At 36.8% G+C, this 14,211-nt stretch overlaps 1 protein-coding gene across 33 annotated transcripts in view; it reads left to right on the top strand.

The window, feature by feature from the left end:
- tns1b (tensin 1b) overlaps nt 1-14,211 on the top strand; it is a 252,192-nt gene that overhangs the window by 162,114 nt on the left and 75,867 nt on the right. For 27 of the 33 annotated variants that reach the window (XM_077215637.1, XM_077215634.1, XM_077215632.1 and 24 more), the window contains 6 exons: nt 5,196-5,245; nt 8,970-9,141; nt 9,662-9,712; nt 9,806-9,928; nt 12,030-12,094; nt 13,486-13,569. In XM_077215637.1, coding sequence (XP_077071752.1) covers nt 5,196-5,245; nt 8,970-9,141; nt 9,662-9,712; nt 9,806-9,928; nt 12,030-12,094; nt 13,486-13,569 — 545 coding nt within the window. Of the gene's footprint in view, nt 1-1,434; nt 2,243-5,195; nt 5,246-8,969; nt 9,142-9,661; nt 9,713-9,805; nt 9,929-12,029; nt 12,095-13,485; nt 13,570-14,211 lie in introns of those variants that run through there. The other 6 variants (XM_077215652.1, XM_077215650.1, XM_077215648.1 and 3 more) reach the window with 1 other exon arrangement.

Below are 14,211 nucleotides of genomic sequence, written 5' to 3'. Positions count from 1 at the left end.
TCAAGGTACAAGCCTTCAAAAATGTATAATACAGAATTTTTTATCGCTTACGCGTAGCCACGTGAACCGGAATTATCCCGACAACGTTTTATCTGTACAGAGGTAAAGGTAAGGTGGCCTTCACAGTGGAGAGACTAGTTGACACTTCAGGACTGCGTTGTCGTGGTGTCCAGGCCCAGGTCCTTCATCAGTTCCGGATATGGCCTGGATCCGGCGTACTGCGGTAAACCTTGGGATAAACAGAGACACTAATATTAGCGTAGACACCATCCTACGCTGACATCAGGATTTATGGGAAGTGTTCCCGGTTCCGGCTGACCTAATCTATGCTGCCTAACATTGAATTATAGAATTCTATAATGTGTTATGTGTATGCTAGGTCAAAGAGATGTGTTTGTAGTCTAGATTTGAACTGACATATTGTAAAAAGAGCATTTATTGAAGACTAAACCTCAAAGATGTTTTCTGATCTTCTGACGTCAAACCGATGAAGACAGCAGCGTACAGCCGCCCACTTTTGCACGTCAACAACACCTATTTGGTATTCAGAAATGTTGTCCATAAAGCCACAGCGAGGTAATATGGAGGAAGTGTACTGTAGATGCTATTATTTATAAACACTAGAACTTGCAAAATGATGTTTAAAGTTCATCAAATCCTAGTTGTGATGTTTATTTTAACGTAACTAATCATTTGTGTTAGTTTAATATTCTATATATACTATTTTACTGTTTATTAATATTTTGAATTAGCTTTAATATTTTATATTTTAAGTTTTGGGCTGTTTCTTTACTGTGTTAATGTATTTCCTATTGAAACAGGAAGTGACAGCAGGACATAAGACTTGTCACAGTTATACTGGAAGCTTTAATTTGCTTTTTTGCTATCTGCTGCTTTTACCCGCTGTCAGGTGATATTGGGAAGGGACATCCTCATTCTTTGGAGCATTTGATTGATGCCCATTGGTGCAGGTTGAGTCATCAATATTGTAGGCCTTAAAACTGTACAGTGCATTTTAAATGTGTAAATGTGCATTTAGTCAACTTTTAAGAGTGTACTTGCCTTTTTATATAAATGTATATAAATTAAATATAAAAATGGTGGAGTGTGTAGCGGTTTTATTCCTCAAACAATCATGTACAGTAGGAAGACACATCATGGCCATTTTCCAGGATGACAATGTCAAAATTCTTCATGCTCAAATTGTGAAAGAATGGTTGTGAGGAGAATGAAGAATAATTTTCACACATGAATTGGCACCTTTGAGTCCAGACCTTAAATTCATTGAAAGTCTTTGGGATCTGCTGGAGGAGACTTTATAAATAACTAGACACTTGCATTGTCAATACAAGATATTGACCAAAAATGAATGCACCTCTTGATGGATATAAACATTTTTATATTATTTCCATCAAGAGATCCATCAATAAAAAATGAAAATATAAATACTTGGGTAGATTTGCTATGTTAATAACTGTGGAAATGCATCATCACACTCTGTGGAAAAAGGTCCATTTAACATACAAAGTGAAATTTGACATAGAAGTCTTAAAGACATGGCTGCAAAATAACACCGAATGCTTCAGGGACAGCGAGAGGATGGAAAATGATCATCACTAAAATGTACAGCTATTTTTAGCATCCTAAGTAGACCTCAGGGATGAAAACTATGTATAAACAAAAAATAGTGCGATTTGACCTCTTTATATTCTTTATATACTACATTTATATTCTAGAGAAAGGGAGGTGATGGTCCATGGTTTCCTGGAGGTGACACAACTGTGAATTGTTGAAGTTGTGAGGTCAGAATGATCATCTCCTCCAGTCAGCTGCCGAGTGTGTGACCCAGAGAGAGAGCAAAGGCTAGACCAGGATCCAAACAAACGCGGGTGGCAGCAGCGCACACACGCACAGCATGGGAAAGAGGGAGGGGAGAGGTGCCGAGGAACAAGGAGGGGCCGGACAGGGAGGCGGGAGGGAACAAAACAAGGGAAAGAGTAACTCTGCAAGTGGGAGAAGGAAGAAAGCTGCGGTCCGCTTGAGTTTGACGCCAGGCATGTGGCATCTTCGGCACAGCGCAGCACCAAAATAGAGCCAGGAACGTGGGGCGCGCTTCGGGAAAAGGGGAATGCAAGCAGAAGGGAAGCGTTATTTCCCGACCATGAATCCCAGCGGCTCCCTACGGCGGCGCTTGTCCTCCTTGCGTGATGCGTGGAGGTGGAGTACGGGTTACCTGTTTAAGGTAGGCCTTCAGGTTTCCGCCTGACTTTGTACGCTTTAAGAATTAAATGTTCCGGTTTTTAGTGAACAGTTCTTAAAATAACTTTTCCACTTTATAGAACCTTTTGTGCAATGGAAAGGTTCCATGGATGTTTAAGGTTCTTCATGTCGAAATCAAAAGCCTTTATTTTTAAGAGAGTTGGTCTTTGTGCAGTTGAAACTTTTTCCTCAAAGCTATCCCTCGCTTTCTTCCCTGCGCTCTCTGATTGTTCATTTGTCGGGCCCGCTCAAAAGCAGCGATTCCAGCTGGTTTTGATCAAGCCTGGCTGAGACCCCGTCCAACCCCCCACCCACCCTTTCTTGGCCGTCCTTCTGGGGGTCGCAATTATCGGCTGATTAAGGGAATGTTTTTGGAGCCGGGCACGGTGTGGCGAGGGATGGAAGGTGGACCCTGTGGATGGAGAGAGGGGGTTTGCAATGCCAAGGGTGTTTTACTCAAGTGTGTCCCAATGTCTTGCTCGGGCTATAAGTGAGCGACTTTGGCAATTTATTTTAGTATGGCTTATTTGTGTTTCTTTTGCGCTTTATGAGTGTTCGTACTGGCCTGGCCCAGTAATCTATACACACAAAAGTGTGACAAAATGTGTTAATGGTCTTTTACAGTCTCATCATTTGAAGGTTGATTGGTCTCCAAGTACTATATGTGAAAACAATATTGTAGTAGATTTTTTGGGGATTCTTGGAAAAGAGGATTATTTAGGAAACTAATGCTGTGTGGGAACATTTCACTTAATGAATTACCCTACACTGAAAGAAAAAAGGTGTAGGATTTGCTTTGAAAAAACTGTCACTGAGTTACAAAGAATTTATTTAATTAATTACACATTGAGTTAAACGTGAAATTTTGAAGTAGAAAGACTATGAAAAATAACAATATATATATATATATATATATATATATATATATATATATATATATATATATATATATATATATATATAAGTCTGTCATTGTTTACTCACCATCATGTCATCATGACTTACTTTCTTCTGTGGAAAGAAGATATTTTGAAGAATTTTTCGACTGTTTTTGCACAATGAAAGTAAATAGGAAGTCACTGTTATTTTAGACCCCATTGTCTTTCATTGTATCAACAAAAACATTAACATTTCTTAAAAAGCATCTTCTTTTTTTGTGTCCCACAGAAGAAACAAAAAGTCAAATAGGTTTTAAAGGCATGAGGGTGAGTAAATAACGACAGAATTTTCATTTTTAGGTGGACAGTTCCTTTAAGTCTTTATTTAAGAGAATTAATTTATTAAAATTTTGAGGGTTCCCACAGTCAATGTTTTGATTTCCAGACCTGGAAAAGGAATGGAAATTAGGTGATGTGTGTGATTTTTTTTTTTTTTTTTTTAAAGTTTTGATGTGTTTCATTGGAGTTTATTTTATTTTATTATTTTTTATATATATATATATCCAATATATATATATATATATATATATATATATATATATATATATATATATATATATATATATTGGATGGATGGAGGGTTGTCTTGTCACAGCGACATTGACTCAACCGATTGCATGAGTTCGGGGTGGGACTTTTTGAAAACAGTCATTTTGCAATGCCAATCCATATGTTGTTAACCAAATGGAATAGCAAATGGGTTTTGTTAGACAATATAATCCTGGCAATTTCTATAGTAAAAAACATTAACATAAAAAAAAAACAATTCTAGTTATGCACTACTGCATGGCATCACTCATTAAGCAATGTCCCAGTTGAAACAGATTCAGACCTCAGTAAAATGTTATCTTTTTGAAGACATTTGAACTTGAAATTTTCCCATCATTTCACTTCAAGTTATTCTGTACTGTTATTATGTTAAGACTGCTACATATGGGAAACCGCATACAAAGTCTATACAGTTTCTAGAAAAGGCCCCAGCACTGTGTATAATTATACGTTGGATTCTGGGTTTTCTTAGTAAGCATTGTTCCTTTTTAGTCGTGTCAGTCATACACTAGTCATTTAGACGGTGAGCATAAACCACGCATCTTCCAAGGCTTCTCTTACTTTTGTAAGACTCAGAATGAGACCATTAACACTTTAACTTTTCTTTATATCTAGATGTGATATTAAAGGTGAAGCGTGTATTTTTGTCCCTCTACCAGCACCAAACCAAATTGCAAAAAATTTTTTGCAGAAATTACACACTTCACCTTTCAATGTCTCCTGTGTAAAATCCATATAATTTTGTTCCCTCACCTCACAGGCTGTCATTGCCTTTACAGTATATACAGCTGAGATGATATGTTCAATGTTACTCATTACAGCGAGATGGTCTTTCTGCTGGGCCTTAGGCCTGTCGCACCTCCAACGGTGCCTTTTGTGGCCTTTAGATACAGACCACACGCTTACATCAGCTCTCTTCAACCTGTATTAGCACAGTTTTGCATATGGAGAAACAAAAAGAAACTGTCCAAACAAATGGCCATTTCATTGGTGTAATCAGCAGAACAGCCTAAGGTCTGGAGATGAAGAGTAAACCTCCCATTTGGATAACTGGTTTACGGTAATTTTTAAACAGGAAATGGGCTAAAAACATCTGGAAACTGTCGTATTTGTGAGATCATTATTAGTCCGCTGTATCGGCCAGGCGGAATAATTGGACATTATTTGGTCATTTCGAGATTATCTGCATAAGCTGAACAGAATGTTCTCTGTGTGTTGTGTTGGTTCCAAACTACCAATAGCTGTGGTATTGGTAAAATCAATGCATTTTTATGCGGCATAAATATAGTGTGTGTGTGTTGTGTGTTCATACATAACCAGCAGAAAACAGCAAATGGTTTAAAAAAAAATCTGTATGACGTTTCCTACAGGAATCATGAATCTAGTTCAGCCACTTGCTTTCCTCGACTAGATTTTTTTTTTTAACTAACTAGTTTTCTTTTCTTTTAGGGCTCAACCAAATCCTCCAAGAGCATGGAGTCTCGACACAGGCCATCCAGGTGAGAGATGTCATTGTCTTTATCAGAAATCAGTTTAGTCAATATCTCATGTGTTGCTATATTTGCTGTCTTAGTGAAATCACAAAGGATCTTCATAGCATTCCTAAATCCAGCTCCGTTTGACATCTGAATCTGCTTGGATCAGTCTCACATTCTTTATAGCATTTTATGTGTGCAAAGAATGAACAAGTTTTAAAACATCTACACAGCCTAGTAGGGCTTCTCTCCCACATATATTAGATTAATAATGGCACCTTTGTCTTGAGTGATCGCTTGCCATAGATACTGGTAGCAAAGGAGACACTGCCCACCCATGGAAAAAAAACAAATCCCTGTTATCATAGTTATACGCATTAATTTCTATCAGAAAAATTTAAAATATATTCAACAGAATTGGCTATCTTATAAAAAAAAAAACACTCTAGAAAGCACTCTAGGGTGCAAACCAAAAGATAAGATTATTCAAAACAAATGAAAGATTAATCTTCAATTATATAACACTTGAGTTGATCTCGGATCCATTCCGATGGTCTTATGTCTCTCAGCTGTTGGGTGTGTTCATGCCAGGCTGTGATAATATGCTTTGTGAAATACATCACTACAAAAAGCTCCCATTTCAGCTACCAGGGGGAATTTTTACTCTTTATTTACATGGGCAGCTATTTTATTTGTCTCTTGTTTTGGGAAACTGTCCATTTGGGCACAACCTTAAAACAAGACCCTTTGAGAACCCTTTTTTTTCTGCCAAAAAGAGCATTCCTGTTTTGTTTTAATGGCAAGGTATTTTTCAATGGTAGATGGAGTTTGTGTGGTAGTGTAGTTTATACAGTTGATAGCAATGTTTTATTTGCATGCACTATCTATGTTGTTTTAGCTGCCATTTAACTCAGGAATAATGCAAAACAGTTAACAGTACATGCCCATTGAATATATGAAAAGCATTTGAGATCCAGGTACATGAATCAGCTCTTTTTTCCACCATTTGATCATCACTTGATGAAGAACTTATTCCATTCTCAGTTGAAAATGTGCTTAAACCTTTGTTTTAAATTCCACAAAACAAATAGTGCAAATAAAAGATTTGTAGAGAGATTTACATGATTTACTGTAGCTGCAATGCCCAGAAAACATGACGAAATCCAGATTTTCCTATGCATGGCTTCATTGCTAAACAACGGCAAAAATGGGCCTCGCCAACAGGTATCTTTCCAAAAGCTACACAGCCTGAGTTCAAACACTGACCGTAATTTACTAAAGGTTTGCATTCTCAATAGTGAGCTGCCTTACTGTCTGCTTCCTACATCAATCTACAATCTACACTAATATACATTTACACCATGCACCATGTATTGTAGTGTATACACTGCTACATCATGTGTGTGTCTACATACACTGATTCTTCATTATTGAAGCACACAGGAAGCAAAATCATGATTGATTTCAATAGAGCTTTGTTAGCATGTTGTAAAATGAATTGTGAAAAACTAACTATAAAAATGAAAATGAACATACATAAAACACATTTATTCGATGTCTTGCAAAAGTATTCAAACCCCTTCAGTTTTTTTCACATTTTGTTATGTTGCTGCCTTATGTTAAACTGCTTTAAATTAATGTCTCCTTCAAATTAATCTACAATCTACACTAATCTACATTTTCACCATGATGACAAAGCAAAAAACAGATTTGTGATAACATTGCAAATTTATAAAAAAAAAAAGAAAAAAAGAATGAATTACATTGCATTAGTATTCATACGCTTTTCTGGGACACTTGCATTTTAGCTTGTGAGCATTCCAATTTCACTTTGATTGGAGTTAACCTGTGGCAAATTCAATTGAATAGGTATTATTTGTAAAGACAAACACCTCTCAATAAAAGGTCTAACAGCTAAAAATGCATATCAGAGCAAAAACCAAGAAAAAACATGAGATTAAAGGAACTGCCTGTAGAGCTCAGAGACAGAATTTTGTCGAGACACAGATCGGGGAAGACTACAAAAAAGTATGCTGTATTGAAGGTTCACAGAAGCATATATAATCCTCCATAATCCTTAATAAAAGAAGTTTGGAACAACCAGGACTGAGTAATCGATTTTGGAGGGCCTTGGTTAGAATGGTGATCAAGATTGCTGATGGTCTGGTTGAGCTCCATGGTCATAAATGGTGATGAGAGAAACTAAAATAAGGACAAACATAACTGCAGCACTCCAGCGATCTGGGTTTGTATGGCAAAATGGCCAGACTCTAACCGCTCCTCAGTGGACAACATGAAAACCCACTTGGAATTTGCAAAAACGTACCTAAAGGACTCTTTCAGACTGTGAAAAACAAGATTATCTAGTCTGATGAACCTCATTTACAAGCATCATGTCTGGAGAAAACCAGGTACTGTTCATCACCTGCAAAACACCATCCCAACAGTAAAGTGTGATGGTGGCGGCAGCATCAGCTGTGTTTTCTTTTCTTTTTTTCAGCGGCAGGGACTGGGGAACTTGCTCAACGCAGCAAAATATAGAGATATCCTTAATGAAAACCTGGTCCAGAGCATTCAGAACCTCCGACTGGGCAACAGGACAATGACCCTAAGCACATAGCTAAGACAATGCAATAGTGGTTTATTTACAACTCTGTGAATGTCCTTGAGTGGCCCAGCCAGAGGCTGGACTTGAACCCAATCAATCATCACTGGACAAAACCTGAAAATTACTGTACACCGACGGTCCCAATCCAACCTGACAGAGCTTGAGAGGATCTGAGGAGAAGAACGGCAGAAAATCCCCAAATGCAGATGTGCAAAGCTTGTCATGTCATACCCAAAAAGACTCGATGCTGTAAAGGTGCTTTAAATACTGAGAACCGAGTTAAGGTTTTGAATACTTATGCAATGCACTTATTTCTGTATTTGCAAAGTTGTCACAGATTTGTTTTTTGATTTGTCATGATGGTGTATGGAGTGCAGATTGATGTGAAAAAACAAACAATTAATTTAAATTAGTTTAACATAGAGCTACATAACAAAATGTGAAAAAATGAAGGGGTTTGAATACTTTCGTAAGTCACTGTGCTGCATATACCAGAAGGCATTTTGACATGCTCAATGTATGAAAACATATTGCATTCAATTGTGTGTGTGTGTGTGTGTGAGAGAATTCAGGCTAATTTTTAGAAACAGTTTTCAGTTTGGGAGCACACCAAAATGCTGCCTACTTGAAGCTTACTATGTTTTGGAACGGAGCACTGGGTTTAAAGATGGACGTCTTCCTGCTGTACTTCTCTCTGATTGCCTTGAAATCCAGACCTGAGGAGAAAGTGAGGTCAGAGATGGGGGCCTGATTGTGGTTACATCCTTGGCAGACCTACGCCTCACCAGTGACCAACTTGTTTTCTTTTGTCTGTTCTGCTGCACACACGGAATGCAGGATATTTTCATATCTCGTTTGTTTATCTCTGCGATCAATCTTTCCCCACTATATTTCATTCAAACCATACTGAACATCAGATATGTGTTTAATAGACTGTTCAGCGCTGACATGTTCGAGGTGAGGCATTCTTCTGAAAAAAACATGGTGATTTCATGATGTCATGTACTGTGAGGCACAAGACAGTGTTTGAGTGAATGTTGTGAATTGCCTTTGTTGCACACCGAAAAAAGCAAATGCTGTAGACATGCATTGTTATTGCTAATGTTCTGTTACCGTTATCTGGTCTTCTAATTTTTGCAGGAGTTTGAGTTTGATCCAGGCCATGGAGGAAAACTATGAGGTGGACCTGGTCTACATTACAGAACGCATCATTTCTGTGACCTTCCCCAGTAATGTAGAAGAACCGAGCTACAGCGCTAACATAAAGGAGGTGGCCACCATGTTATGCTCGAAACATGGTGACAACTACTTGGTGAGACCTCAAAACTCAATAGATTTGAGGGTTACACTTTATTTTGATTAGTCCACTTTAGACATTCTACTAACTATAAGTAACTTTGCAACATTAGACTAATAGTAGACTGTTAGTGGACGGTTCGGGTAAGAAGAATAAGTTTACATGTAATAGCAAATTTACTTGTAATAATGAATGTCTGTTGGGGACCATCAAAATAAAATGTCGGCAGTTATTAAGTAGTCTACTAATACTCCAATGAGAGTTAGTTGACGTAGTTACTAAGTTATAGTTAGTAGAATGTGTAAAGTAGACTATAGAAATTGTGTTACTGCTTTGAGTACTAATAAAAGTTTATTCGTATTTACAATACAATCACAGATGTAGAAAAAAAAAATACCATGAAAAAATCTGGAAAAAATCATTTACAAATTGTATTTAGATTAATATAATTTATTTCAAATTTTTTAAATTGTAATTTATATGTGTAATTAAATATAAAATTGTATTTATATTATTATTTTTATTACTTTTACAGCTCTTTAACCTCAGTGAAAAGCGATATGATATCTCCAAGCTGAATCCAAAAGTAAGTAGTGTTTACCGATTTATGTTATCTAATGCAGAGATGTTGGTTCCTTTTTTAGTCTTACTTATGCTCTTGTGTGTTTGTTTGCGTGAGGTGCTGGATTTTGGCTGGCCGGACCATCACGCTCCAGCTCTGGATAAGATCTGCAGCATCTGCAAAGCCATGGACACTTGGATAAACGCTGACAGTCATAATGTGGTGGTCTTACACAACAAGGTACTGTTTTAGTTGTTGTTCTCAGCATGCAATAAAAAAACACAGTGAGCTGGATTTGAAGGCATTTTACGTAAATGCACTAATGATGTGAAGGCTCTTCCAAAGATATATGCAACAGGCAATGCCCATAATGCACTGCAAATAAATCTGTTCTAGTTGTTTACCAAAGCAAAATAATTGCAGTTATAGATGTGATTGTAAATCTAGTAATCTAATGATTATGTATACAATGCCCAGTCAAAAAAAAAAGTCGCTTGCATTGTCAGTACAAGATCTTGCTAAATAAAAAATGTATGGACCTCTAAATGGAAATAAATGCTGTGATGTTATTGTCATCAAGAGGTCCATCAATTAGGGTTAGAAGAACTGTTGCCAAACATATAACAGCCTTGAAATATAAGTGTGTATGTGTGGGTGGTGTGTGTGTGTGTGTGTGTGTGTGTGGTGTGTGTGTGTGTGCGTGTGTGTTAGTGTGTGTGTGTGTGTGTGTGTGTGTGTGTGTGTGTGTGTGCGCGTGTGCGTGTGCGTGTGCGTGTGCGCGTGTGCGTGTGTGTGTGCGTGCGTGCGTGTGTGTAAATATAATAGTGTGTGTGTGTGTTTGTGCGTGCGTGTGTGTGTGTGTGTCTATCATTTAATATGGATTTAAAAAGAAAAAATGAAATATGTTACATGTTTAATGCATATTAAAGTATTGTTTTGTTAGCATAGCAAAATGCTAACCTGTTACTTGTTATTGATATCTATTGTGATTTGAGTCTCACAAGGTATCATGATGAGTTTTGATGCTCCTTCAATAGCCACCAAGCAAGCTCAATAGGTTTTGAAACTTATGTTTGCATTATAGGCCTATAGTTAGTGTAAATAGTACCCATAGTGCTTTGTCAGTAGATGGCGTTCTCATGCTACTCCTAATAAACCTGGGGTGGTGTGGGCCCAAAGGTTATGGTGGTCTGAACAGTGAAATTTATGAAGCAATTGCAGAGTCTTTACGTGAGAAAACATGACTGAATTTACTTGTAAAGTTAGTACTTCGCCATTGTTTTGAAAGCCTTTGCCTGACCCAGTCTTGAGGTTCAAGCTAATCTGTTTTCTTAAACAATTCATTTGAATGTACTCTTTCATCGCCCTATGATCTGGTTAAGTCACATTGCTGGTTACCACTTATAAACATTAGAATGATGACAATGTGTTTTGAAGTTATATTGTAAAATGTTGTTTTTGAGGATAGCGGTATTGTTATGCCTCTCTAATGAAAGGGATTCTGTCCGTGAGTATAAACGTCAGAAACCAGCCTCTTGAGGAGTTTGTGGGTTATCTTCTAGACCACTGGTTCTCAGTGAGTCACAGGTCTATCCTGAAATGATCTAGTGCTTTCAGAAAGCCATTTCTCTGCATTTCCACTTGATTTTAAATACACCCGACTCTTAAGTGCATCTTACTCATTACTATCCGTAAAGCTCTTCATGAGAGGTCAAGCGAGGTTGTGATCTGGATTTATAAAGGGCCAGCAATATCATAAACACAAATATGCTGCCTTTTTAACAGGAGACCATAAACATGGTATTGTTATGACAACCAGTGTTGTTCTTTGTAACAGTGGAAAGACGAGGCGATGGCTTGATGGTGGAAATGTTCACTCATTCAGAAAGAGCACAACTGTGTTCAAAATGACTCAAACCATAGATGAAATACTTTGATGTCATGTTTTTTTTATTTTGTTACTTTTTTTACTGTTATTTTAGTCATTATGATGAATATAGTATTTTTGCATTTATTAATGTTTTGAATACATTTTTATATTTTCCATTTTCATTGTGTGTGTGTGTGTGTGTGTGTGTGTGTGTGTGTGTGTGTGTGTGTGTGTGTGTGTGTGTGTGTGTGTGTGTGTTTTCTTGACAGTATTTCCATGTTAGTATTTCACTTATGTGACATATCTAATCATCTTAGTTTGTTCTTAAATATGAGCAAGCTAATATGACTTCCATCTGAAAAAAAAAAAAAAAAAACGTGTCAAATATTCTAAAAATTGAGACTTATTTGTCGGAGACATAATACAATTTACTGCATTATTTGATAATCCCATCTGCTTCTCTTCATGCAGGGAAACCGAGGTCGAACAGGGGTGGTTGTGGCTGCGTACATGCATTACAGCAACATATCGGCGAGGTAAGACATGTAGACTGCGTACTGTCTGTGTTTATTGAGTTAAAGATGCTCCTCTGAACACTTATTATGGAAAGACCTTAACCCCACATCACAAGACTGGCCCACACGTTAGGTAACACATGAGCGGCGGGAAAAACAACTGCCAAAACGCATCACTTTACAAAGGAGGATTTGTCTCAAGACTCAAATTAAGTGCTGATCAAATTCATCTCTAATGCAAAAAGTGCTATTTTTATGAACAGAAAGCTTCCAGTAAATTCAGGAAGCAGATTTAGATTAGTTTACTGGAACACTAGAAAAAGATGCTCATTAACCTGTTAAGTGTCACCCCCCTTTTTTTGAATAGACATGAAAATGCACATTCCAAACTTAAATGGTATAGGATAAGAATCCTTTGGAATATAGACATAAAATTGGTCTTGTTTTAAAGAAGACATTTGGCAGATTTTTGTAGAAGTGAAATAAATTAAGAAAGTGAAACAGAAAAAAAGTTACAGAAGTTTGAGTTTATGAAAATGTACGATTTAAAAAAATTAATTATTCATATTTTATATAAAATATAAATTTTCAAAACCTGGACAACTCTTAAACTGCAAAAAAATCAAAGCCAAAAATCTGAACAAGTTGTGTTTCAAATTTTAGGTTGATATCTCAAGAAATGAGCTTTCAGTAAGATTTTGTTTGGGCGCAGTACCAAACTTTTTCACTAGGTCACAACCAGACTCCATTACTGCCCATATAAGGGCGCCTCCATTTCCATATGTGGTTTGAGTGATCTGAACCATAATTTTCACAATTTTCATACAATTTATAAAGTAGACATCCTATTCAGAAGTAGTATTGGAAGTTTGGCAGATTTTGATATGAATTAAACCTTGAATAAACACATAAAAGAACACATATGTGCGTTATAGCTCGCGGCCACATCACAAATGGTGAATCTATTATTTTTTCTTTATATTTAAAACATTTTCAGACCTTTTTTTTTCTAAAATAATTGAATGCTTGCCATCTTTTGAACTCTTGGCATGAAAACAAACTGGTTTCTACCCTTCTTTCATGATTTTTCATGTTCATTGCTATTTCAAAATAAAGGTCTGAACACGCCTAGGAGTATGAAAATATTCTTGTTGCAAATTAATAAATTACAGCTCCTCTGTAATTTGTTTTGAGAATCAGTAACCAAATATGGAAACTAGAGATTGTAAGCTTTCAAATGATATATAGTTTGTCAAGATTAGTTTAGGTTTAGTATAGGTTATTACTGTTTTAAATATGTAATGGAATTGGGCCCACCGGTGGGCCCATGACACTTAAGAGGTTAAGAATATGCCGTCTTTTTTGCAATGTGTTGGAGACATTGCCCAAATGTGTTTCCTGTGCCTCTGCAGTGCGGACCAGGCTCTGGACAGGTTTGCCATGAAGAGGTTTTATGAAGATAAAGTGCTTCCTGTGGGTCAACCTTCCCAGAGAAGGTCAGTTGTGCATTGTTTACCTCTTATCTCTGTGCTTTATGAGTTTGACCCTCATTGTGAGCATTCAGTTTCAGCCATTGTTCAAATTTATGAGCTTCACCTCCAGATAATGGTGCCCCAATCATGCAAACGATGCGTGTGTAGTTTTGTTAGGTCTTAGTACATAACCCCACATAAGTTGGGTTATGTGTTGTTTAGCTAACCATACCTTATGGCAGTGTGGTATGTCCTTAAAATGAGGAAGAAGAAAAAAAAAATGTTACGTAATCTCTTTCTGAGCACCTCATGCCTGATCTTGCCTCATTACCACCACTATCATTCTGTATATGAAAATTACATATCTCTCAGTACAACCAGGTTTCAGATCACATCTGCTCAAACTATTTCTGCAGTTGCAATCCAATTCACTGTGATTGCAAATACTGAAAAAATATGCTACCATTCAAAAGTTTGAGGTCAGCAAGATTTTGTTTTTTAAAGAAATTAATACTTTAACAAGGGCGCACTTTGATTGAAAGTGACAGTAAAGACTTTTATAATGTTACAAAAGTTGTTAAAATACTGTATTTAAGAAAAACTATCACAATTTAAACAAAATTAAGCTGCATGAATGTTTTCAACATTGATAATAATAATGAGAAA

The sequence above is a fragment of the Siphateles boraxobius genome, unplaced genomic scaffold (assembly GCF_051911475.1).
Source record: "Siphateles boraxobius isolate OS27281-9 unplaced genomic scaffold, OSU_SipBor_1 7, whole genome shotgun sequence".
In the NCBI taxonomy this organism is placed as follows: Eukaryota; Metazoa; Chordata; class Actinopteri; order Cypriniformes; family Leuciscidae; genus Siphateles; species Siphateles boraxobius.
Note: the sequence above shows the minus strand (reverse complement) of the source record. Positions and strands in the feature narration are given on the sequence as shown.